The sequence below is a fragment of the Rattus norvegicus genome, chromosome 15 (genome assembly GCF_021556685.1).
Source record: "Rattus norvegicus strain SHRSP/BbbUtx chromosome 15, alternate assembly SHRSP_T2T, whole genome shotgun sequence".
In the NCBI taxonomy this organism is placed as follows: Eukaryota; Metazoa; Chordata; class Mammalia; order Rodentia; family Muridae; genus Rattus; species Rattus norvegicus.
Window position 1 is genome coordinate 54383910 of NC_141548.1, and position 26271 is coordinate 54410180.

At 43.1% G+C, this 26271-nt stretch overlaps 1 protein-coding gene across 1 annotated transcript; it reads right to left on the reverse strand.

Moving 5' to 3' along the window:
• Positions 1-551: 551 nt before the first annotated feature.
• Positions 552-23420, reverse strand: Itm2b (integral membrane protein 2B). Its single transcript, NM_001006963.1, is given in 6 exon segments — positions 552-1431; positions 2599-2749; positions 4021-4131; positions 4583-4789; positions 6132-6260; positions 23151-23420. Coding segments are annotated over 6 exon segments (801 nt in total). The 5' UTR covers positions 23268-23420; the 3' UTR covers positions 552-1345.
• Positions 23421-26271: the final 2851 nt, after the last annotated feature.

Genomic DNA, 26271 nt, shown 5'->3' on the forward strand with positions numbered 1-26271 from the left:
GCAGTTGTGAGCCCGCCCAAAGTGGGTGCTGGGAACTGAACTTGGGTCCTCCAGAACAGCAGTAAGCACTCTTAACTTCTGAGCCACCATCGCTCTAGCCCTACTGGGTGTTTTACATGTAGAGGATTCTGAATCCGTTCAGGTAAGAAGCAACCTCAGAGATATGAGCTGGGTGTGGTGGCTATGCTAGTAATCTTAACACTCTTGGAAACTGAGGCAGGAGAATCATCATGAGTTTGAGACTGGCCTGATTAGGTGAGTTCCAAGTCAGCTTAGCTTCTAGATGAAGACCCAGTCTTAAAGTCTGAAATAACCACAACACTCCCATCTCTGACTTGCCAGGTGCTGTGGTACATGTTTGTCTCCTACTACTAGAGGCGATGTCTGGAGATCACTATCTCATCAGCACAGTGAGATCGTGTCTGAGAACAAAACACAATGGACTGAGAACAACCACTTAGATCCGCACTTGACAAGACTCACTTCCTATCAGGCAGTGTCAGTCAAGCTCTCCCTCGGTGTCACTGGAACAGCATCCACAAGGAATCTGATTTAGTAATTAATGGCTTGTTTTATTTTTTTAAAAAGCTGATTTTTATAACTGCATGTAGAGAACTAGACTTTATAAAATAGTTTCATTCTTTATGCACGTGGATTACCTTAAAATATGGAGAACCAAATCATTTCTTTGGTTTTTATCTCATGGGAAAAACGACGCACAGTCTCATCACATGGCTTTGTGATATTTATATTCCATTGCACAGATATGGGCTGTACAAATTAGTAACATGAGTTGTTTCTTAAATTCCAAACAGTTGTCTAAAATCTTATTACAGCAGAGGCCTAGGATATTAAAACATCAAGGCTGAAATCCTCTAAAGTAGTTAACACAACAATGAGAAGGTGACCGCAAATGCTAACAGGCTAGGCAGCAGGGCTATCGGCATCTACAGGCAAGTCACCGCGGTCCTCTTAGCGATGCAAAGGACTATTCTTTAGGTACCCTTCCCTCATGGAAGTGCAGAAGTAACACAAAAATCCAGATTAGTGATGTCAAGACAGTTATATTCTTCCTAGTATGTAAACTCTATGGAAAAGCAAATCTTATCTAGGAACCCATACATCTGCTAACTCAAATGCCAAAGACACCACACTTAGAAAAAAGGAAGGTTTTCTTTTCTTTTTTTTAAGATAATGGTTTTTAATTGAATTATTGAGATGAAGAGACAGTGAAGCCCTGTTTGCTACTTACATGAAAAGATTTTAAAAACAATCACTGCACAAAATACAAAGGGGCAGGGTATGCTGTGGCATTGAATTTCTCCTCACTTTTTTTCTTGACGTCTCAAGAACAAATTAAAGTTTCCACAGCAAATTTGTTCTCAAAATGCCGAATGGTGAAACAGTTACTGGCTTCACGCTTCTGAATACCTGTTTGGAAAGAAAAAGAGTTTTGTTCTTAGTTGTTTAGTAACAAATACATTAACCCTCTCAGTTAACTCTTTAGACATAAAGAAGCATGTCACTACTCTATATCCACCCCATAATTTCCACATTTTAAATTTGTTCTCCACTGGGCCTTTTTATATATCCTAGCAACTGGGAACAAATGGCTTACAGATGTGCTGCCTAGTCTTGCGTCAACTTGACACACAAGCTAGAATCATCTGTAAGGAAGGAAGGAACCTTAATTCAAAGGCCTTCCTTCATAAGACTCAGCTGTAGGGCATCTTAATCAGTGATCTGTGTGGGAGGGCCCAGTCTATTGTAGGTGGGACTGCCTCTGGGCGGGTGGTCCTGGGTTCTATAAGAAAGCAGGCTGAGGAAGCCATGAGGACAGTAAGCAGTCCTTCATGGTCCCTGCACCTGCTCCTGCCTCCAGGTTCCTGCTTTGTTTGAGTTCCTATCCGGACACAGATATATGAGCTCAAAGCTTGGGAACATTCTAGTTCTGTATGGTGGCGTCACATGCCCACATGTGCTTGCAGAACTGCATACCAGGAGAGACAAACTCCATTCTATCCAACTGGTTTTAGAAAATTATAAGCCCAAAGAGTAACTTAAATGTCAGAACTCAAGGGTAGGTTTCACGTGACTCATCAGCCTGAGGTGAGAACAATGTCATTACGAGGACTGGAAAGGAGCAGGAGAGCATGTTTCCTGGGTGACGCAATCCCACAGGAAGCAGGCTGCAGCATGGCAGATGGCACTGGACTCTGTGGACCACCACACACACTTTTTGCTTTGCATTCATAATGGGCACATGCTGCTATTCTCACTGTTCAGGGGGAAACAAGACTTAGTGACAGCAGCACTACTGGACTCCTTCCTAAGTGTCCTGGCTATGACCAGCCTCAGCACAATCCACAGGGTGAATGGACCTATGAGAACTGAGATCCCTGAAAGTCTAAGCTTTTCTAGGTGAAAGTGAGGGGCAGACATCTCAAGCAATGGCATTCCATGCTGACTGATCGTTTCTATCTGAAAAGGGTGGCTTTGGATGGCGATGATTCTAAATCCCGGAAATACTAACCAAGTGATACAGCCTCCCTTTAATTTCTCACCCAAGCCTCAGAGGGATTATCGGACTCCCTTTACCTCTAATGGTTTCCCTGCGCTGCAGTTTGTAGGTTTCCTTGTCGTGACACAGTCGGTAAATGAAGAAGCCCAGGTGGTCCACGTTTTCGATGCGGTCGGTGATCACCATGTGCTCATGGATGAGGTATGACTGAGGCAAGTAGGTCCCGGCCTGCAGGTGAAAAATGTGACATAGGCTTTCCAAAGGTGCACTGAGCAAATCAAAGGCAGACAAAATTCTTAGGTGACAGTTTTAAAACAGGGTTTATGGATATTCAACTGTTTTTATAAATACAGTCTTGGTTTTTGAATTGCAATCTTGCTTTGTTGCTCAAGCTGGCCTTGAATTCCCAGACTTGGCTAGCTGTTCTGCCTCAGCCTCCCAGGGAGGACTATAAGGCATGGATCGCTGTGCCCAGCGATACATACAGCTTTGCTTCGAGATAGCCATGCCCAACTCAGAGGCATCAGAAGAAGCCAGTTAACAGTTGTTTTCTGGTGCTTCAGGAAAGATCTGGATGTCATAAAAACTTTCATATTTAAAATTTTTCTATTTTATTTATTATTTACTATGTATGTGAGTAGTATGTGTATGTAGTGTGTGTGCATATATACTGTCTGTGTGTAGTGTGTGTGCATATGTAACATGTGTATAGTGTATGTGCATGTATAGTGTCTGTGTGTAGTGTGTGCGCATATGTAACATGTGTTAGTGTATGTGCATGTGTAGTGTCTGTGTGTAGTGTGTGTGCATATGTAACATGTGTACAGTGTATGTGCATGTATAGTGTCTGTGTGTAGTGTGTGCGCATATGTAACATGTGTACAGTGTATGTGTATGTGTAGTGTCTGTGTGCGTGTGCGCATATGTAACATGTGTATAGTGTATGTGCATGTGTAGTGTCTGTGTGTAGTGTGTGTGCATATGTAACATGTGTATAGTGTATGTGCATGTGTAGTGTCTGTGTGTGTGTGCGCGCATATGTAACATGTGTATAGTGTGTGTGCATGTGTAGTGTCTGTGTTTAGTGTGTGTGCATATGTAACATGTGTATAGTGTATGTGCATGTGTAGTGTCTGTGTGTGTAATGTGTGCATGTGTACAGTATGTGTAGGCCTGAGCATGGATGTCAGAGGATAACTTTCTGGACTTGGTTCTCTCCTTCCACTGTGGGTTTTCTGGACTGAGCACACAATGTCAGCTTGCATGGCAAGCACTTTTACTGCTGAACCATCTCTCCAGCCCAATTTTGAATGTTTTTTAAAAATGTTATTTATAAAATTTAAAGCATTACAAATAAAAAGAAATAACATACAAGGTTCAGCACTTTTTTTTTGTAAATCCCTTGGCTACATACACTGCAGAAGGGTGAGCTCCAAGAATGTTAACTTGTCAAGACACAGTACCAACACTATTAATCAGAAATAGCAAACACTTGATACCTTGATGTTAATAAGAAGCTCCAACAGGTTTCTGGGTGGCATAACAATGGAGGTGTTCAGAGGAATCACGTAGCACTTGTCCAGATTAAGGTCCAAATAAGCAGTGAGTTTCTGGAAAAAAGGACATGTCTCGGATAGGTCAGTGGACCTGAGATACACAGCAACTAGGTGTCTAAGAATTTTACCTGCAAGGTGGGCTGGCTTTAGAACTTATAAATCACTTGAATTTCAACAAATGAAGAACTTGGTGAGATCAGCAGGCAAGCCACAGGCAGCGAGGTGTGAGAAGGCTGAGCCTCACAGGGAGAGAGGAACCTACATCTATTTCTGTCTATCCCATTTAAGACAATACTTGACTACGTAGACCAGGCTGGCCTCAAACTTGTGATCCTCCAGTCTCAGCCTCCCCAGTGAGCTGCACGCTTGGAGTTTCCAACTTTCCTCCCTCCTCTCTCTTAAGTAAAAGCTAAGCCCTAAACTGAAGAATTTAGCAACTACTGAGATAAAACTGTAAAAACCTGGAGAACCTGCATTCTTTTCACAACCCTGGACATCAGCTAACCTTGTTAAAGTCATGCACAATGTTGGCAGGATCGCTGTCCGCAAACTCTGGTACAGGCACACTGATGAATTCAACTGCATCTTCCTCAAAGATCTTAATATTCTCTTCAATTGTCTGGTATCGAGCAGCTGGGGCATCTGCAGAAGGCTCACTCAAGATGACGTCATCTTTGATGTACTTTAGTCCACAGTAGTACACATCATCTGGCTAGAGAGTTGAAAACACTGTGTTTCAGCAATCCCGCAGGAGACAGGTTTTTAAATGTAAGTCTTACTTAAACTGCCACCCCCACCTAAATAGTACTTTGCTTACAAACTCTTACTTTTCAGATGACAAGTCAGACAGTTTAATTACAGGGCTAGCACACTCTTTATCAGGTTCTGAAGCTGTTTCTTTAAAAAAGGCTTTTGAGAAGGAGGAAAGCAGCTGATTCCCTCTTTACTCGTTGTGGTAGATAAGAACAAACTATGAAATCTATCTAGTGTTAAGACAATCTGAAGAAATGTGTGTTCTGGCTGCACGTATGACTGTGTCAGATCACCTGGAACTGGAGTTACAGTTGTGAGCTGCCATGTGGGTGCTGGGAATTAGGCCCGAGTCCTTTGAAAAAACAACCAGCTCTTAACCGCTGAGCCATTTCTCCAGCCCACAAATTATTTTTCTGTATCTTATGCTTCTTATAGAAGAAAACACTACATTTAGAGAGATGTAGACCTGAGTGGTAGTGGCTCACACTGAGCACTTGAGGCAAAGGCAGCGGGACCTCTCAAAGCCCACTCTCATTCTATTAGCTCAGAAATGTTTCTCAGTATGCCTTTATCTTGCCTAGGACTAAATCAAGCATGGAGGTCACATAAACTCTGGAAGAAGACTTCAAAATTAGTTTTAAAATCTCATTTTGAAGCATTTTTCTCTACTTGGGAACATTAAAACATCTGAAGCAATCATAAAGGTGGGTTTGGGGGGGTGGTATCATAAATTATAATTACGTGAATCGGTGTCTTAGCGCACTGAGAACACTATAAACACCGAGCCTCAGGCAGCCTTCAGAGTGACATCGCCATCTCTGCAAGCCACTCCTAGAGACAGCAACAACAAGGGCTGTCAGGTAGCCTGAACCAGCTGTCCAGGGATGGGTCTGTCAGCGCTGCAGCTTGTATCGCCATACGAGTGGCAATTCATGACATCTCTTTACTATTAACTATGGTGGAAAATGAACGTCCCCTTTAAAAAATCATCCATGTCCAAACACTGACATTTGCTATCGACAGAAACTACAAGCTTAGAGCATGATGGGGGCATTCTAATTCACAGGGAAAAGGAAAGAAAGATTCAGGCCACAAGGGACATCATAATTCCTGCAGAGCTGGCAAGACTGCTCAGTGATAAAGGTACTAGCTACTAAAGCTAACACTCTGAATTCAACCTCCAGGAACCACACAGTAACAGGAGAAAACTGGCTCCCCAAACTATCCTCTGACCATGTCCCCTCCCCTATGAGTAAGTAAATAAATGTAGTAAAAAAATGCAAATACATTCTCCTACTTACCTGAAGTGCAAAATACTTGTAGAGGTATGCTCCTCCCAGGATGACGCCAGCGAGCATGAAGGCCAGTCCAAAGCACATGCACCAACACCACGCTCTCCTCTGGCCAACTGGGACCACGTCATCCGGGTCCTAGAATGTAAACAGAACAGCCACTTAGTAAGCAGGATAACAGAAGGCTTGGGGTTATTAATGAAGATGAAAACCAAAGTCTCTGATCAAAACTAACCATGGAATGAGGAACGGGGCACCGAGACTCACCCCATGTCTCCTCAGCCAGGGGTGGACACTGGGCCCCAGAGAGACGTCTAGGCATAAGTCCTCTCCCCCTCCCACCCCCTCTCAATATTCCATCCACTAACAGTGTCTTGAACACTAATAAAAACCCACAATTTTTATTTTCCGTACACAACTTTTGGCACCACGTTCTAACATCTGAAATTCAGAAAAGGTAACACCACGGCCTTGTCCCACAGTTTTGAAAGGCTGTTTTACACACCCAGGATATTTCCAAATTGCATCACTTATAAAATGGTTTAATCTTTACAAATAGTTTGTCTATTTCATTCCAGATATAAAACCATTCCTTAACAATCTAGGGGGAAAACTAATACAAGACTAACGAAAGATAGGACACTAAAATTCTTTGAACAAACAGAATCTAAAAATCAGGACAAAGGTAGGTCTCTACAATTAATTCCGTAATTCCACCCTACCCGAATCGTGGTGTGATAATGGCTTTCATTTTATTTTTAAGATCTAAAACTGAAACCCAGTATGGACTGTGGACGTTATAGGACACAAGTCATCGAGACAGAAAGGCTGATGAGTGATGAGGGAAATCAGGGTGAGACAGTGCATCAGCCCAGGGAGCAGCTATGGCTAAGGGATGAGTCACTTAGGAATGGCAGCTACAGTTCTACATTTTCCTTTCTAAGATAAGAGATCATATCTGAGTCCTGATGGGCAATGTCCAATTCCAAGTATTGTAGCCAACAAGAACAACGTTGTAGCCAACAAGAACAACGTTAGAAAGACGCATCCCATTGATTTTTAGGCAGATATTCTCACACCACGTAGCTTAGGCTGACCTCCAACTCATAGTAATCTTCCTGCCTCTGCTACGATTACTGGCATATGCCACTGCGTTCACAGGGTTGGAAGCTTTATTGTAAACACACAATCATGGAGAATCATAAATAGTATTCGATGTGAGGTTCAGACCAAATGATGCGGCAAGGACTGCATTTGAGGTAGCTCTCATTGGTCATGGTATGTGGATGTTTAGATCAGTGAGTCTCCTAAAATGTAATGTGGAATGGGAGTGAATGGGGAAGAACTCATCAGATGTCCTGTGAGTGAGAAGTTCTAGGAATCCCGCATGTGGAAAGAGCTTACAGACCTAAACAATAATGCACACGCAGGTCTGCTTAAGCTTGCCTGACAAAAACATCACAGGAGACAGAAAGTGTCCTAGCATAACTGCTCTCAGAGTGGGGACGAGGGTGGGGGATGGGATGACAGATGCAAACAGTTGCTCTCTGCATTTGGTACCAGCTGTTCAGACAGCCAAGTGTGCCTTACCCAGCCCTACCTGCCCAGGCTCCCTCCTGTGAGTAAATCAGCGAGGGGCTACGGACCATGGGTAGACGCTGAGAAAGAATATGCAGCCTCGCTGTTAAGTGGACAGTGAGTTCTCAGGCTTTCTGACTTCTGATTTATCATCAGAAGCAACAATGATTTTGAGAATGAATTACACAGGTCTAACGTGTATAAACCGTTGCCCTGGGCACCAGAAATACAGACTCTGCTGAGGAAAAAAAAGAGGCTGGACCACTGCAGAGAATAAATATACAAAAAGAGCCAAGCAGGTTGTGCAGACCTATAATCACACTTGGGGTGAAGTGGGAGGGACTATGGTCAGTGACTACCGTGTATAGGGGGTCAGCCTAGACTATACGGGAAGCTCTGGGCCAGCCTTACCTTTCATGTAAAGCCCCTTTCCTATCTAACGAAACACAAACAACGTAAATGTGGGCTCTGACAGGAAAGACCCAGAAGAGTGAGAGACAGGATGGGAGAGAACATGGTGGCATGGAAGGACGCAGGACAAACACACACTGCCAGGCAGAGGACAGTGTTCCAGGGAATGACATAAAAGGTGAAGACTGAACAAAACTGTGAAGGCAGAACGCAGCACGTTGCCAGGGAGACATGGCATGGCATCATGTTCAGTATGGTGGGAGGGAGCCTAGGGATACAGAACTAGAGCAGGCCACAGAGGGCTTTGGTATGGCGCTGAATTCTTAAGTTATTTTAAAAAGTCATTTTCTGGGCCGACAGAACTATTAAAGAACTTAGCTTTAGAACACTTATTCAAAGGGCAGCCAGTTACTCCACACCTGAAACATGGCTCGGAAAGAAAGGAATAAATTACAGACCTGAGTCGACAAACCACTGGAGCCTCCTAAAGCTGCCGTCTTCAAGGTCTGACCTCTTTCCTCCACATTGCCATTAGTCACTGGCTTTCTTGCATTAGAAGTTCATGTAGGGATCTTATCTCTTGCTACTAGGCTAGACAGTTCCTGTTTATTCGTGTTCGTTCTGCATTCCTAGAACTCTAACCCACACTTGGGGCTTGGTTAGCATGCAGACACTTGACGACCAAATGAAGAAAAAGACTTGGCTGTTTACATTTTCATGATTCACAAAAGTTGTACTGGCAGCCAGGAAGGTAAGAGAGGGGCAACATAGTCATCGTGGATGTGTGACAAGCTGGCTGTCCAGCGAAGGCAGGGAGGGACTGCACTTAACCCAGCATCTGTTAAGGCCAGTTCCGTGGAACTTGCTGGGCAAGGTCCTTTAAGAAGGTCAAATGTGAACAAATCATGCTTCTTACCAGCAGCAGTTTACGAACACACACAGGTCTGACAGATATGATGGCCCCATTACGAGCTGAGTCACAGCAAAGCACATGCACTCAAGATAAAGGTTGTTAATCAAGCCCCTGCGGTGGCTGAGGCAGGAGAACTGCCACAAATTCAAGGCCAACCTAGACTGAGGTGTGTTCCAGGTCAGCCAGGACGACCGTGTCAAAAACTAAAAATAATAATTTTTAAAAAAGCGTTAAGAACGTAGAGCTCGGACTGGAGAGGTGGCTCAGAGGTTAAGAGCACTGACTGCTCTTCCAGAGGTCCTGAGTTCAAATCCTAGCAACCACATGGTGGCTCACAACCATCTGTAATGAGATCTGATGCCCTCTTCTGGTGTGTCTGAAGACAGCTACAGTGTACTCATATATGATAAATAAAAAATAAAATATTAAAAAAAAAAAAAAGAACGTAGAGCTCTAGAGCAAACCTTGTACCTGCTGGTTTACTAAAATACACAGCACAGCCTTTCCAGTCAGGTGGACAAAATGCTCACTAAAGTTGTCTCTTTCTACTCGATGCAGGGCTTGACATCCCAGCCAGTAAACAGCTGTCAAAAGGCACAGGGTGCGAAAAAGAAAACTGTAGAAAACCTAACAAAGTCAAACTATTCTACTACAGATCAACTATTAAATCTCACCTGCCCTTGGACTGGGTGGCCTAAGCCCATAGTCCCACACCTGGGCAGCAGAAGCAAAAGAACTACCAAGGCTGGGCCACAGAGCCTCGCGGCTCCTGCCAGGGAGCCCAGGCTGTTCCCAGCACGCACGTCAGGTAGCTCAGAACCCTCTGTGACTACAGTTCCTGGGGATCTAACAACTCTCTGGACCTTAGGATCCATATGTGGCACACGAGCCTTCTCAGGCACATACACATCCGTGTAAATTCAATAAATATTTTAAAATATGAAATAAGTTCAAAGCGACCCCTCCTACATAAAATGTTTTTAAAGAATGCCTAGGTTACATGAGAACCTGCTTCAAAACAGCAAAAAGAAAAAGAGAAAAGGAATAATTATTCAGTGTCATTATTCAAATTTGTTCCAAACTAAAACCAACCCAAATATCTATTAACTGATAAGCAGATTCCCATCTATCACATCCATATTATGAAACATCAGTGGCCCTGTATTTCGTGTGTGCTCCTCCTAGTGCTTAAATAAACTTAATAAACTCTAGGTTGGCGTTAAAAACAGACGGGTATGTGACTTCCCTTGGCCTGATTTAACCGAGGGCACACAGTTGCCTCCTCCCCTGCACTGTGCTGTAACTGCTGCGCCTTAATGGTGCTCAGAACTCCCGCAGGCCCCACACAATTATCATCTTAATCTTCCTCAAAGTCAAGATTTTAGCCCAGTTTATTAAAAGCACGCCCTGGCCTACTCCCATCCTCAATAGATAAAGAAGTGGCTTTCAGGGTCTGGCTGGTGGTCCAAAGCAGGAAGGGTGCAGTTAGCAGGCAGCCTAGACAGTTTAAGACAAAAATAAAAAATAAAAATAAAAACAGAATGCTGGGGACGCAGTGTGCGGAGTAAGTACTTCGAGGACACATGACGATGACTCCAGTTCAGTCTGAAACACAGACGTGGTGCAGCGGAATATCTTTCTCAGGTGCCACGACATGCTCTGGTAACTTACCAGACAGTAAGACAAGACTACTTAACTGTACCTTAAGCAAAATGAAGTCTAACTGCATCTTACTTTCATTAGTTATAAATTAGATCACCTCAGTCAGTTCCCTATGAGGCTTCAATAAATGGGCTTCAGTCATTAAGGTAGCTCAAGTAAGACCTAAGGTTTAAAACATTTATTATTCAAAGCCACAAATCCTTCGCATCCTCTGCCGCTTCTAATAAGCCTTATTTACATGATAAATTATATAATAAATGGAGCACAAGGAGCTTCTTAAGAGGTGTCTTCTAAAGTTTGTCAAATGTAGTGATTTGAGTCTCACAGCAAACGCAACAGTGGTGTCTTAGCAGCCACGTCACTAAAGAGAAAATTATGTCAAGTATAAAAACTACAGGTCCAGGGCTGTGCCAGCGGGTAGAGTGCTTGGCCAGCAGAGGTGAAGCCCCAGGCTATGGTCTTCAGCACCACCTACAGAAAACCAGCTACAGCTGGCACCCCGTGCGCTTAGCCCTGAGGATGGAGAACCGGGGAAGCAGAGTTCAGGGTCATCCTCAGCTACACAGTGGGTTAAAGGCTGGAGCACAGCAGACCCTGAATGAATGAACAAATGAATGAGTGAATGAGTTCTTAACAGAGACAGGGGAAAACATGGTATAAAAAATACTAGGTATAAAAATAAGAACAAAGGAAAAAATAAAAAAATATAGTTAATTCAAAATAGCATGCACTAGTGAACCATCAGAAATAGATTACTTGGAAACATATATTTTTAATTATGTTGGACTAATATAGGTAAATATTGACGGGTTATGAAACAATCCAAAGGCTGTCCCTTGGAGAAGATTCTGGGAATAGTCCTCCCTTGGAGTCCTGCCAAGGTCTTGCAAAGTCTTTCCTCACTTTTCTGTGATTAATCTATGTTTGCTCTGCTTAAAAGGAAAAAAAAATTTGGCATTTCCTTGTATGCAAAGGAAAACAAAAGAAATTATTTTCAAGCCAGGAAATAGAGGTGGGTTGAATGGCTCTGCACTGGAGAGCTTGGCTGTTGTGCTCAGGGGTCCCCTGTAACTTCTCTCGCTTACTCCACACTGCACTGCCCCGAGAGTTCTACAGCCCCCCCAAAGGGTTTGCTTTTCTTTTACAGGTTGTCATCACAAGACTCTTCATGGTCAGTCTCCTGGGCACTGTCTCCAGTAAGCAGTACATTGTAAGGTAATTACTGTATACATTTTTAACTCCTACGCTCACAAAACTTTTACTGAGTACAGTAACTCTTTTTCCCAGACTAATCTAAACTATTTTCTAAGATAAAGAGTAAAAGTAGCCTTAATATGAAAAAAGGGAATTTGAAGTACACTTTTTTTCTCTCTTGGTATTCGGTCCTTAAGATTATGGTATGCACACCAGGCCTACAGAGTTCTGGGTCTTAGTTGAATGAGAGATGCTCTGCTCACCTGGCTTCAACAATAAGCTACTTTTCTCAGTACAGGAACATAAACAAACAAACAGGTCTCATGATCTTCCCACCATCAAAGCATTAAGTTCTCAGGTGGATGGAACCAAACCTTGGACAGTATGTTCAGGACAGCAAACATGTCTGCCTTCTTTCTTCTTCATCCTGACCAGTATATAAAGTTTGCTTCCCAATTTCCTTTATAAACAGGACTGTTATTGTCTCAATGACTAACAAGGCCCACGTAGGGATATTACCTTTGACACATAAACAGGAAGCAGGTTCCCAGAACTGGGCATGCGCTGAGAGGAGCAGAAAGCTGCTCTCGGCATTAAGTGCCACAGTTCACAGCGGCCTCGCCAAGTTAATTAGTACTGAGCTGAAATTAGGAAGTACAAGTAGCATGTTGAATCGGGAGTTATCGAATTAGTCTATATTTAGAACAAGGGCGATGAAAGAAAGGAGCTCTGAGTGGCAATGGTGATGCCAACGACACTGCCCTGCCCTCACATTTTCTTCGTTAACAGATTCTACACTATATATATATAAGCAGCAACACAGGAAGAAATTAGCAATCTAAGCTACTGCTAACATTTTGAGAAATCTGCAAAATCTGAACCAAACTGCTAGCATCTTCCAAAAGGAACGCATGCCTAGGTTAAATAATCAGGTCAGAATTAAAAGAAAAAAAAACTGAGCGTGGCTGTAAAATAAATGCATTTAGTGATGGAGCCTATCAGTCAATTTTGTATCATTAGGGAAAGGCAGAGTATCTGATGCAAAGTAAAATACTATGAAATATTAATTTATGAGTAACTTAAAAATCGATTCCTTTTCTGCAGTTTAAGATCTCCTTCTTTGAGATGACCACCATTTTCTGAATGCTCATGTACTCTATGCTTTCTAGAGCTTTACCAAGGACCGCTTATGAAGCACAGGTTGGCAGAGGTTCCAGTTCCTAATGCTGTTATAAAGCAAGGAGACATGACTGGCAAGTGCTTTGTAAGCAGTATTACATACAAATTTTACCTGTTGTTAACAGGTCCAATCTCTACAAGGAACAAAACATCTGGCAAAAGCAGGGTTTGCCCTCCCACCGGAATCCGATGGTTACTCCTAACAACTGTCTCCTTAAAACCTGAGAGTTTTCCGAACTCTTTAGGAACCAACACTGACTGATTCGCTCCTTTTTCTCCCATGCTTCTGGCTCCTGATGGAGAGATAGAATCTTCTTGTGAAAGCAGAGTTGACATTTTTAAAGATGCTGTCGGATTCATAGGATGTTTCTTTACTGTTCATCAAATTATATGGAATAGTGTTTATGAAAAAGTACTGAAATCATATACTCGATCGAGGCAAACCTATAATGGAAAATATCAGGTTACCAACATGCATACTTTAAGGTAAAGCTTGAAAAGCCAAGGTATAAACAAACACTTAAGCACAGTAAACACCTGTAATTATTAGTACCCAGGGAGCAGAGGCAGAAGGATTGCTGCGAGTTCAGGGCCAGCCGGGTCTACACAGCAATCTAGTCAAGTCAAACCAGGACCACACTGCAAGACACTGACAAAACAGAAAAGAAAGAAAAAGAAAAATTAAAAGTAGTCACTGAAAAGCAAACCTCAGAGCACAAAGGCCCAAAGCAAAATCCCAAACTGGTAGTGAGCAGTGTCCAGCAGACACTCAGACGATGGCGGTCTTGGCTCTTTGGAGAGGAGATTAGAGGATGGTGGTGCATTTTTCTAGGTCATCTTGTCAGGTCTTAAATTAGTGCCAATAATCCAGACAGTTTCCATTATTATCCATTATTAATTATCATTAGGCCTATTGTTAGTGCAAAGGGAATATTCTAATTAAACTTTCAAAAGCTACAGTGAAGGTGGAGCTGAAAGTCCAAATATTGATTTTCAGCTAATGTTTATCTTCTGAAAACTCCATGAGGGAACGGTGAAGGCAAAGCAAATGAAGCTGTGACCCCATGGAACAGACACCATGGACAGCAGAGTCTGTCAACAAAGTCTCACAGAGGGGAGGACCTCACAGCATGGGGAGAAAAGCCCCAAACTTCTGCAGACAGAGAACAAAATGGAGCAAGAAGACAGTGCAGGAAGAACTAGATTCCAGAATAGCAGCAGAGCAGGAGCCGAGGCACGGCACCCAGGAGCTGCCGCTGAGGTGGAATCTGACACCGATGGGATGGAAGGATTGGCTGGCAATGTGCACACCTGCACTCCCAGTGCTCAGGAAGCGGAGACAGGAAGAGCAGTGTGAATGGAGGGCAAGCCTGGCTACACCATTCTAGGCCAGCCTCAGCTACAGACACTGCCTTGAAAAGAAGAGGGAGGAGGTGGGGCCAGTGCACTCAGATATTCGAGGCTTTACAAATTGCTAATCACAGACTTTTTTTCTAAAGCAGATGAAATGCACGAAAGCGAACATGACCCAGAAGGACTAACTGACTCTCTGGTGAGTCTGAAGATACAGAAAGGAAAATGGACTCCTGTCAGAAGACGAACAACCAAAAATTACACAGAAAATTAAGTCACATTCCCTTCTCCCTTCAGCTCCAAGAAACGGTGATCAAATCCAGACAAAAGAAAGAGGTTTTCTACAAGAAAGTAGAGTGCAAGTATATACATTACTCTGTGTAAACAGCCCTTGTCAAGTGCAGTAAAGGCAGTGGCTATCAATTCAGCAAAAAGTTACTATGCACACAATGAGGACAGATTGTGTGTATAGTGAAAAAGCGCACGTGTCCATGATAACTGTACCTGTCTTTCCTAAGGACACTACCAAGGAGTAGAGGTAAAACAGCACAAGAATTAAAAATAAACTTTTCGAGACAACATGAAGCAGCAGTCTAAGCAAGTATTTCTGGAAGTTGTCACCCAAGTGTGGTGCAGAGGTCCCTGTCAGGGACCCACAGTCCTATTATTTCCCTAACAGGGCTAGGACGCTGCTCTGTCATTCTCTGTCGGGGCAGCGCAGTCTCCACAAGCTGAACTCATGACATCTTAACGAACAGCATGGCCGTGCAGACTCCAGCTGACTTCTGTCAAACTGTTCATTAAACACTGCACGACTCTGGGAGCCTTACTTTTAAACTGTCTGAGTTGTCTGGAAATGTTCGTGACTCACAGAACAGCTGCTTGTGTTAGGAGTGTTAAGTAGTCTGCCTTCTTTCTAATACAGTAAATATCTTTTTATATGAAATCTGCAGAATGCAAAAGTTCCTTGGGTTTATGAACAATTTTTTTTAACTTTTACTTAAGATGCTGGGGGCCCAAAGCCCTGATTCAGAGAAATGTGGAGCTCAGATCACGTGAAGCTGAGTGGTGTTCACACAATCAGATGGCAGCTCACTCTGCTCAGCAAAGCCACAGAGCAGAGCGGCCGAGTGGCCACGCTGTAATAAGAGACTCGGAGTGAACATAATTGCTTCTGATTAATTTAAGGGCCCTGACATTGGAATATGTCTCTAGGGAGAGAAGAGACACTTGCACTAGAATCATGACTGTCTCTAAGGAGTAAGGGCATATTGTAAAGGAAAATAAATAATTTCCCAGTTGGTGGCAAAATTCTTTCCACATTGACTGGGATGTTAGTTCAGGTACATACGTGTAAAATGATCTGTCACTCAGGAGCATACATTTTTCTGTGTATAACTGCACCACAGCCTCTAAGAGTGTGTTCTACTAAGATATTACAGACTATCTACATCTTAAAACTAAATTAATTCTAATTGGACCTAATATGTAGTGGAGAAACACACGTTTTAAAATCCTGGCGTTTTTATGTCGAAGGACTCCAGAAGAACAAAAGTGTCAATACTGATCTACAACTGATGTGAGGTGGGGCATACAGAGCAGTATCACAGACAATAGTCCAAAGCAGGAATGAGTGGCAGGGGTGAGGGGCGTGGCTTCTGAGGCCTCTTATTCACTGTGCTGCTGATGGAAACAGATGTGGAGACCAGAGGTGGTATAGTCAACTTGAGAGGTCAAGGCAAGGTTCAAGTTTCTGTCACTAACTGTATTGATGTGCAAACTGTTATCACTTCCCCTTAACTGAGGGCACTGGATAAAGAGGAAGACTACCACTTTTTTACTCTTTCTCCTAATCATTAGAAAATGGAGCTATCATTCCTGGTTCCTGTGCTATGGAAAACCAAGCATGACGTCACACCTGAATGCAGGAGTCAGACTTTGCCAGCTTGCTTTCCACACGGAAGGAGATTATAAAGTGGTGGTTCACATCAAGCCATTAGTGTTTCAAGCTAATTACTATATGAACTTAGGGAAAAATCCTGATTTGCCTTTAAAACTGCTGTATTATAATATAGAGTATTACATGGAGTAGCTCAGTGGTAGAGTGTGGGCTTACTGTGTGGGCTCTGTGACCAAGAAATAACCATTACCTGTACCACAGTACAAAGAGTGGACCTGATTTCTTTTAAAGAAAAACCAAAGAGAGTCTAACTTGATTAAATGTGCAAAAACTCCAGCTTCATTGATTCACATACCTGGGCATAAGAGTAGTTTGCCAGGCTATTTAACCTGGCTCGCCTCTGCTGACTAAAACCGATGGGACTGGGTCCTTTATATACCAGCCAAAAAGCAAAAACAAATACTAAATGAGTAAGAGTGGCCTAAGCAGACTGTCCCTCGAAGTTGCTGTCCCTCTTCTAACAGGGATCTCCAGATGCTACAGCGATCTCAGCGATTTCATTAACAATGAGAGCTGCCTCTCCGGCTAGGCATGGTGGCGCACGTGCTCAGTCCTAGGACTTAGAGACCCCAGGCAGGAGGATTGCCAAGGGTATGAGGCCATCTGGTCTACATAGTAAATTTCAAGCTAGCCTGGGTTACAAAGCAAGTCTCTGTCTCAGAAAACAAAGGGAGAGGGTGAAAGAGAAAAGGAAATTAAACTAGCTATTTGCTTCTTACAGTAACTAATTTTAACCAGGTACAATGGCTCAAGCTTGAAGTCAAAGCACACTGAAGTCGAAGGCAGGAAACTGGTGAGCTCTCCGGGCCAGCGCAGTTACACAGTCCCAGGTCAGCCTAGGTTACAGGGTGAGACCCTGTCTCAAAAACATTTAAATTAAGTATTGCAGTCATATTTAAGAAAAAAATTAAGATGTACACTTTATACTCACTATGAAAAACAAGCTTAATTTCTAAAAACAATCTGACACTAAGAGTTCAAGACTCAGAAACAGGAGTGATAACATGTATCTGCAGTCTTCACACTCATGAATTGCTGAGTTCTGAGGCCAGCTTGGTCTATACAGCAGCTCTAGAGCAGCCAGGGCCATAGTATGACCTTGTCTCAGAAATAAACAAACAAACATATCCCAAGAAACTTAAAATTTTAAATATTAAAAATCTAACAAAGCTTGTTCCTTAAGATAGAGTCCAACTACTTTACTGAATACGCATTGTATAAACAAAACTGTTTGTGCAACTATTTCAAATTTTAAAAGTAGTAAATTTCCAGCTAGGAACACCTGCTCACACCTGTGATATCAGCACTTTCCAGTCTGAGGCAGGAGGATAACTACAGTCCTACACTAGCCTAGGCAATAAAGTCCAAACAAACAAACAAACAAACAAACAAACAAATCAATCCCTATCTCAAAGCGAAAGAGGTTCTGATGCTGTGCACGGCGCCAGCTTCTTGACCAAATTTGGTACTTGATTGCGAGTATTAATAAACCAAGCTATAAATGTTATTTCAATATTAACCTGCCTTTAGTCATATTCATATTAGCACCAAGTCATGAATCACTTCAGGAAAACCTGTCAGCATTAGACAATAAAACAGTTAAGTCCAAAGTTAGGAGATTCATTCTCGCACTAATCATTTTTTCATTTCTATAATTCAATTTAAATTTTCCTGTTTGGGAATAAAAATTATATTATCAATCCAATTTGTCCTAAAATGGGACAACTACTGAAACACTTAATAGCTTCCCCGCCCCCCTCAACTCAATGTAAAGACTAAAATTCAGCAATTCTTAAAAATGTTTTTTTCCATTCAATTATTAGTAGCATAAGCTTAAAGTTTGTGAGAATATAGATCCTAAATACAGAAGAAAGTGAAAAACCACCATTAAGGGGAGAGGATTTTTCTAAAAACAAATTTTCTTTTTTTTGTAATTGTTGAAGTTAACATGGCAAGTAATGGGACTCGTTTTGGAAAGTTTTCGAATGATATCCTTAGTCACTTCTGCGGTGCAGTCCTAACCCTTGACCTCAGCGCCCTATCATGCAAAAGGCTGGCTGGGAAGCTCCTGGCAGAATAGGCGCCTGGGGTACCTAGCTTTACACACAGACTGAGCTGACCACAAGTACAGCCCAGGGTTCCTTCCTCTAAGACAGTCGGGAGTGTGAAATCCCTTATCTTAACAGGTAGCAGCTATGGCCTGAATCCTTTGGTGGGAAAGTCCTTAACTCCTCCTCCAGCCTTCAAGCTCTAATTACATGACATATTTAGGGCTGGAGAAATAGCTCAGGGCAAGGTGTAAAACCCTCTTCAAGTGTGCACAAGGCCTAGGTTCAATTCCCAGGACCACAAAAGTGGAACTCTTGCCAGTTAAAAGAGAGCACCTTTACTTTGACCCATTTCTTTGTCCAGATGGTCTTTACTAACACGATATCGTACAAAAGAGATCCAAGAGGCTTTAGTCAAAACATGAATTCAGAAAGAATATCGTTCCCGAGAAAGAATGGAGCTTTTGAAGTCACTTCAGATATTTGGGTTATGGTTTGATGACACTGAAATGTCTCAGATGACTGTTTCAAACATTCTTCTCTAGGCACTGACATACAGGTCATGCTTTTGCAACATATAACAAACACTTGGTAAGTTGATTACTGAATGCATTAAATATACCTATATCATAGCTGAGTTTTAGTGTTTCTGATTTAAAACTATATATAGCTATTCACATAAGACTCTTGGGTGGCGGAGTTGAATTTCTTAAGTTCTTAGAGGTTTATGAGTATGCCAAGGATAATATTTGGCCTTGGCCAGCTGGGGACTATCATCCTGGCAGCTAACTTGTCCTCCAAGCAATGACAATGACAATATGTAATGTTACCCACCCTCAGAAAACCGAGTATCTCATCAGAGATACACAGAAGCACCTATCTGTCTCCCAGAATAAAACCCTCACTTGAGACATCCACATCCTCACAGAGGTCAAGATCTAATGAATGTGGAAGTTTTACTGGCTCGAGCCAGGCATGGTGGCACACGCTTATCCCAGCTCTAAGAGGCAGAAGGCAAGAGGATCACTTCACTTTCCAGGCCAGCCTGGTCCACACTGAATTCTCAGACAGCCAAGTCTATTCTATAATAAACGTTTATAGTCAGTGTCTACAAACATAAATTATGTTAATAGGTAATGAGCTACACACAGATTAAAGAGCCAAGCTCCCAGGCCCCCTGTAGAGACCAACATGTCTCACTGAATGACTAGTCATGCATTTTATGTCCTTCCTCTACCCCCTAAAGCCACAAAAATACCAGAAAACACCATTACAGACTGAAACCCAGATTATCAAACCGATCAGTCCTGACCACGAAAATAGCGAAAAGGCAGAAAGCACAACCCAGCCATTCTGTGACCATCCAGAATGTGTTTGTCACCCATGCTGCCTGTCTCCTCTGCTCTGCAGTCTCACCAACAGCTCGCACGGCTGTCTAAGGAACAGGCAGAAGGAAGAGCGTCAGGAGCCGGTACTGCAGCACCGGCTGTGGCTTATTCCCTGCTCCTCCATGAGGTAAGCAGAGCTGATTACATAATCCTCCCCTCCACTTGGTTCCTTCTTCTTGGCCACTGACTCCTTGTAGGGCTCAAGGGAGGAATATAACAAATTAAACATGGAAAGGAAGAGAGGAAATTGTCTTGGTGAGGAGAAGAGGACTTGTCCCCCCCTCCCCCATTAAAACAATTGAATTGTTAGCAGGGTGTGGTGGTATGTGAGTATAATATTAGCACTCCAGAAGTGAAGACCAGAGGATCTGGAGTTCAAGGTCATCAGCAGCTCCGTGGCAAGTTCAAGTCCAGCCTGGGCTATGAGAGGCCTTGTCTCCAAACCCCAAACAACGATTTTAATTATTGTAAAACTGTAATTTATAGAATCCATGCATCTTCATACAATTTTAAAACTGAAAGAGTCCTTGCAGACCATCTGGTTTGATCCTTGAATCTTCCCCTCTCCTCCCTCCCCCGCAAAAAAAGAATTTAAGCTAAAAAAAAAAAAAAAAAAAAAAGTCAAGCAGTTATATTAGACATACTTGGGGCTCTGATACAGTAACAGTATTTTCTTTCTATCTGCAAATATACTTTCCCAAGGTTCAAAGCTCTGAACACAAAAATCAAGGGCTGCTGCCTGTCCCATAGTATATCCTTATCACTTCAAACCGACCTTTGTCACACAGATACTGATACTATGGTTCTTTGCTGCTTCTGTCCCTCTAAATGCTGTGTGTCAATCGGGATGGGTCTGAGAAGACATCAAGACTGTTGACCGAAAAATGTGGAAGAAAAAAGTAACAATGTGATCAAAGTGACAGCTGCTGGGATGCAGAGCAAACGCAGACCAGTCTGAAACTGTCAGGGGAGCAGCGGAACTGCTTCCAGAAGGTTCTCACGCAGGGCAGGGGACAGTAGAACACAGCAGTGTAAACGTACGAGTGTGTATGTTACATAAGCCAAAGACAGAGCAGAAATCTTACAGTAATCCTCAAGCACATTCTGTAAAAACTGGTCCATGGCTACTGTGTAAAAGTGTTAAAATGCTTTCTTTCTAAGTTTTCAACCAGCTTGGTCCTGGGGACCAAAGGAAATGCCCCAGGCAAAACACATTAAGGTTAATTCTGTTCCCAGCCCAGGCGGTCAGACAAGGTGGTTACCACACAGTGCAGCCCAGAGGAGCAGCAGAACATTATGTAATCACTCCGCAACCCTGGGATGAGATCAGTTCCCTCACTCAGTAAGCAGGCCTTTCCTTTATTCTTCCTACTCCCATTGTAGAGATATTGTTCCCCACTGAGAAGAGACTTCCAGCTTAGAGCTGGAAAAAGAATTAGTTTGAGGGTTTTTGTTTTGTTTTTTTATTTTTATTTATTTATTTTTTGGTATTAATCAATTTGGCTGTGACTTCAGTGTGGCTATAGAACATAAGCCCTCACTTCTCTTCCTTTGGATAGAGAAATCAGAGAAATTAAGAAATAAAAGCAAAGTATACAGTTATAAACAGTTACTTTGAAATAAAAATTATTGTGAGCATATGAGAAATCCTAAGAGCTTGAAATTAAGACCACTACTTCATAAATGGCAAGACTGATTCAAAGCTTCTTGGCAAAGTGAATTCTGATGTTTATCTAAGAGTTTCAAACCTTTACAACAGTGGAATAAAAAAAAAAAACAACAGAGAAATGACATCATTGATACTTTCTTGGAGTGGGAGGAGTTATAGTTTTAGAATGCAAAGATCATGTACCTATAAAACACCATAGAGAATGTATATTTGAAGCTGGTCATAGCTACGCACACCTGTAATCCCAGTACTTGGGAAGAAAATGAAGGCAGGTCAGAGTTCAAGGCCTATCTGAGCTTGATGGGACTCAGCAGTCTCCACAGACAAGAATGCCGACATGGAGTTACGACTGGGTACCTGACTACAGGTCTACTCTAGATTAAAATGTGCATCTGACAAAGAGATCCGAGCGATAATTCGCTACAATTTTCACCTGTGAATGCTAAATACTTTTTCAGGACCACCAGTGTTTGTACAGTGTTTGTTCAGGAAAACAATACTAAAACCAGAACCTTTAATTCTTTTAGGAGATCAGTTCACTCTTCTTATCTCAAGGGAAGACAGTCATTTAAAAATCAACCTGATGTTTGCTTTTAGCTGGAACATTTCCAGAAAACATGTACAAACAGCCCAGATTGCTATTATAGTCTCAAAAAATGTATAAAGCAATAGTGGCCTGTTTCTTAACAGTAATTTTAAGTAGATCATTAAAAAAAATTTAAAAAAAAGCTAAAACACCCCTTACTACTTGTACCATGGACACAAACGACTGATTTTAAGTCAAAACTAAAATTACCCAAGTGACAATAGGTATTAAGAAGTGTTCGTGAAAAAATGAAGCAGCACCCTCTGTTAATATCTATAGGTATCAAATGTCAACAGCCTAAAGACGAGGCAGAAGGAAAACTTAGGAAACAATTTTATTTATATTTAAAAGAATATTACTGTAAGTCACTTTTAAAAACTGAATCCAGTAACAGCTTCACTCAGTGTTAACGGGGAATGTGGTAAAATGAGGGTGAATTTTGTGGGAATGGGAGCAAATTCCTACGTTCAGGTTCCAGTTTCACTTAATCCAGAAGTCCCCACAAAGAAGCTGGTAACATTTAAAAGTCAACTGTTAGGTTACAAGGGAACAGCCACAATAGCAATTACTTTCACCTGGAATATCTGTTACAATAATAAAATCACCAGCCAGAAACTACTCCCAGTATACTGTTGTCTTCTTTCTCCAGACCCCAAGGTGTTCACCTGCCAACACCGAAGGCCTTTTGTAGGCAAGGGAGTTTGTAAAAAAAAAGGGGCTTTTAAAAAAATTAAGATGCTTACAGTTGCTGGACTTAGTCCAAGTGCTGTTCAGCCTAGAAACGAAAGTAGGAAACAACAGAGGTTTAGGCTTGTTATGATGTCAGCCATTTTAGGCACAGTATTTATACTGGAAGAAAAGTGCCAAACTCGGTAGTGGCAGTGCCTGTCGCTGCAGGTTCCCAGGCGACCGAGCCAAGTGCAAAGCCGCGGGAGCTCGTACACCTGTGCAACTGTCCCCTCGGGGGTCGCCAGGGCCAGGACCCCGCCCCGCCCGCTGCACACACACACCACGGTACCCAGGAGCGGAGGACCGTCCGGGCACCCATCCCCGCCGCGGGGACCCCGCCCACGACCCGAGCCAGGACCTTGCAATCCACCGCCACGGCATCCGGAGGGGCGATGAGCGCCTCCTCGCTGCTCTTGGGCTCGTCCTTCTTGGCCTCCTTTTGGGCCAGCGCCGAGTTGAACGTCACCTTCACCATGGTGCGGCCTGGGGCGCCCTAGGCGGCGGCGGCGGCGAAGGCTGGGGTCGCGGGTGGCAGGATCCCGGCTGCGGGTGCAGCCTCGTCGGCCGAGCTCAGGGCACGACTCTGCAGCGGAGGAGCGAACTGCGCGACAGCAGCAGCGGCTCAGTGCAGCGCGGTTTCCGGCCTCGCAGCTGGGGCGCGGGCGCGGGGCGGGGCCCGGAGGGGCGTGTTCTGTGGGCGGGGCCTTGCGCGGGGCGTGGCCTGGCTCAACGCCAGACCCTCTCTAATTCCCCCCACCCTGCTCATACACAGTGGGAATCTAGCCAGGCTTTGTGGAGGGCGCGCCTGGCTGAGCTGGGACTTGTTGCCCCTCTGGGCTGCCTGGATTTTCCGGTTTTGAGTTTGCTTCCAACTAGTTCTCCTCTGGGGCCCAGTGTTGCAGGTTGATAAGAAAATGAGGTGAACTCTGTCGGTTGGCTACACAGGATAAGTTAACTTCTGATAGCTCCAAATTCTCTTTAATTGGGAGCCCAAAGGCCGTGGAATCTTTGTGTGAGAAAAACAAACAAACATACCCAAAAGCTCTGTTTAATCATTTATTAGCAAGCGACTCAATAGAGCATTGGAATTTTTGAAGCGTTGTGTCCTGGTGATCTGACTTATCTCCCACAGACCTCACCCTAAGGTGTTGCCTGGTTGACTAAGCTGGTCTTTTCTTCCTCCCTCAGAGGTCAGTGCCTGCCTGGCCTAGTCTCAATCCAATGACCAGGAACCCTCTTCATTTGTATCCCTAAAATCCTACACTGGTAAAACAGAATGTACCAGCTGAGTTCATTTGTAAAAACAAGCCAAAAAAACCATATGTGCCCTAGACCAATCTGTGATTTGTGACAATGTACTTAGGACAAGTTCTTATTTTTCTTCAAATTAAAAAATGCTCCTTTTTTGAAGAGGTTTTGCTTCTGACTGACAGAAGACACTGGCCCACACACTCTTACTGGGCTTACAGCCATGTCCGAAGATGGCCATGTCCTTTGGTCGAATGATGGATCCTGTAGTCTTCTCCACATCTTCTCCTTGTTCACCTACAGTAGTGTCTATTGGCCAGAAGATTCCTGCTGTGTCAGCTCTGGCTTAGGCCAACCTTGAAGAAGTTGAGCCCCTGGATTTTTGAGGGTTTTTGAGCCCCTGGCTCTGTTGAAGGAGGGAACTATTTTAAATTCTCCATGGAATTCTGGATCACAGATCCCTGAGAAATCGTTCTTGAGAATAACCTAGGCTGAGAAAGAAATCCAGTCTAGATCTTCAGTTTTCTTTAGTATTTTGAGATTCTAATCAAAATTAAGCCTGGGAAGAGGTGCGTTCCAGTTCCGACCATTTTTGTAGTAACCGTCTGTATGACCTGCCGAGGCTTATTTAGATTCCTTCAACCGGAGTCACTTGTCCATACAGCAATCCTGCGGTGTTCACCAGCCAACCGGCTTTTGATGAATGGTATGTATCTGGGCACGATGTTGAATACCTTTAATTCCAGCACTTTAAAAGCAGAGGCAGGCAGATCTCTGTGAGTTTGAGGTCAACCTGGTCTACATAGCAACTTTGAGGCCAACCTGGTCTACATATCGACTTGGAGGTCAACCAAGGGTGCATAGTAAGACCCTGTCTCAAAGCAAAACAACAAAAATTTTTTAAATGGAGATTTCCCAAAATGTTATAATTGAAGACCACAGGTTTCTGGAAGCGAAACCGGTAAGACAAAATGAAGAGTTGCTTGGAATATCTTAATCTTTATTTCTTTTTTATTTTTAAAGTTTTTGTATGCCTATGGATTTTTTTTTTGCCTACCTGTGTTGTGTACCTGTGCCTAAGGAAGTCAGAAAAATGAGTCAAATCCTCCAGAACTCGAATTACAAATGGTTGGGAGCTGTCAGGTGGTTGCTGAGAACCAAACCTAGGTCTTCTGGAAGAACAACAAACGCTTTTAACCACTGAGCTGTCTCTCCAGTCCCATATCTTTATTTTTGATTTTGGAATTTAGTAGGACTCCATCCCATGAAAGAGAAGGTGAGGGGGTGGATGGTTTATAAGTAGGTGGGGGGAGTAAGCTGAAGAAAGCAGATACGAGAAACAAAAATCAGATTGTCGTTTTAGAATCACATTGGAAGCTAAGGCAAGGAAGCAGAACAGTAGAACCATAGCTCCCTGGTTAATGCTAGGCCACACAGTGTCAGATAAACGACTACTGACAATAGAGTCGTTGGCTGAGTCGGTCAGTCCTGAAAGAGGTAATTCCTATTACAAATGAGTTTTATTAGGCACCAAATAGTACAGTGTATTAAAAACAAAACAAAACAAAAATAGGCTCTTACAGGAAAGAAAACTTCCCCTTAAAACCTTGAGAGACACTTCCTTAATGGTGAGAGTGAAAAATAGGAGAAGGTTGAGCTGCTTTGAGAGGGATGGCAGGGAGCTGCCAGAGGAGCCTCTGAGGAGGCTTTTAAGACATCTCAGAGCAAAGGAAATATCAGACTCTTCTAAGTTTGAGGGGGTCTGGTGAGAAGTTTCACACTCTGTGATTTAGCTCAACATAATACACAACAAAGATCATGGAGGACTGGGCTACAGGTGAAGACCACAGTGATGAGGGTGGGGTGGGAGTGGGGTAGGTGGAGGCTCCCCTGCTAGGTGTGAGAGCTTCTTAATGCAAGGCCAGGTCTGATCTCTTTAGGCCGTGGGAGCTTGCCTTATAGGAGTAACTTCTGTCTTTTTAAGGGTTAAAGAGGGAGAGTTCATTAACGTGCCAGTTAGAACAAAACTGTTGGAGACGTTGCGACTGTTGTATCATCAGCCCTAATTTCTGAAGGACAAATAATTTCCATAAATGACAATGAACCTCCCTGTAAATTGACTCCATTTTGATTTTTTAGAACCTCTTGCAGGAGCTTACTCTAAAACAAGGTCTTCATACAACTTTTACAGAGAGATATCTGTGAATGGGAAGATGGGCATTGGTGTGGCA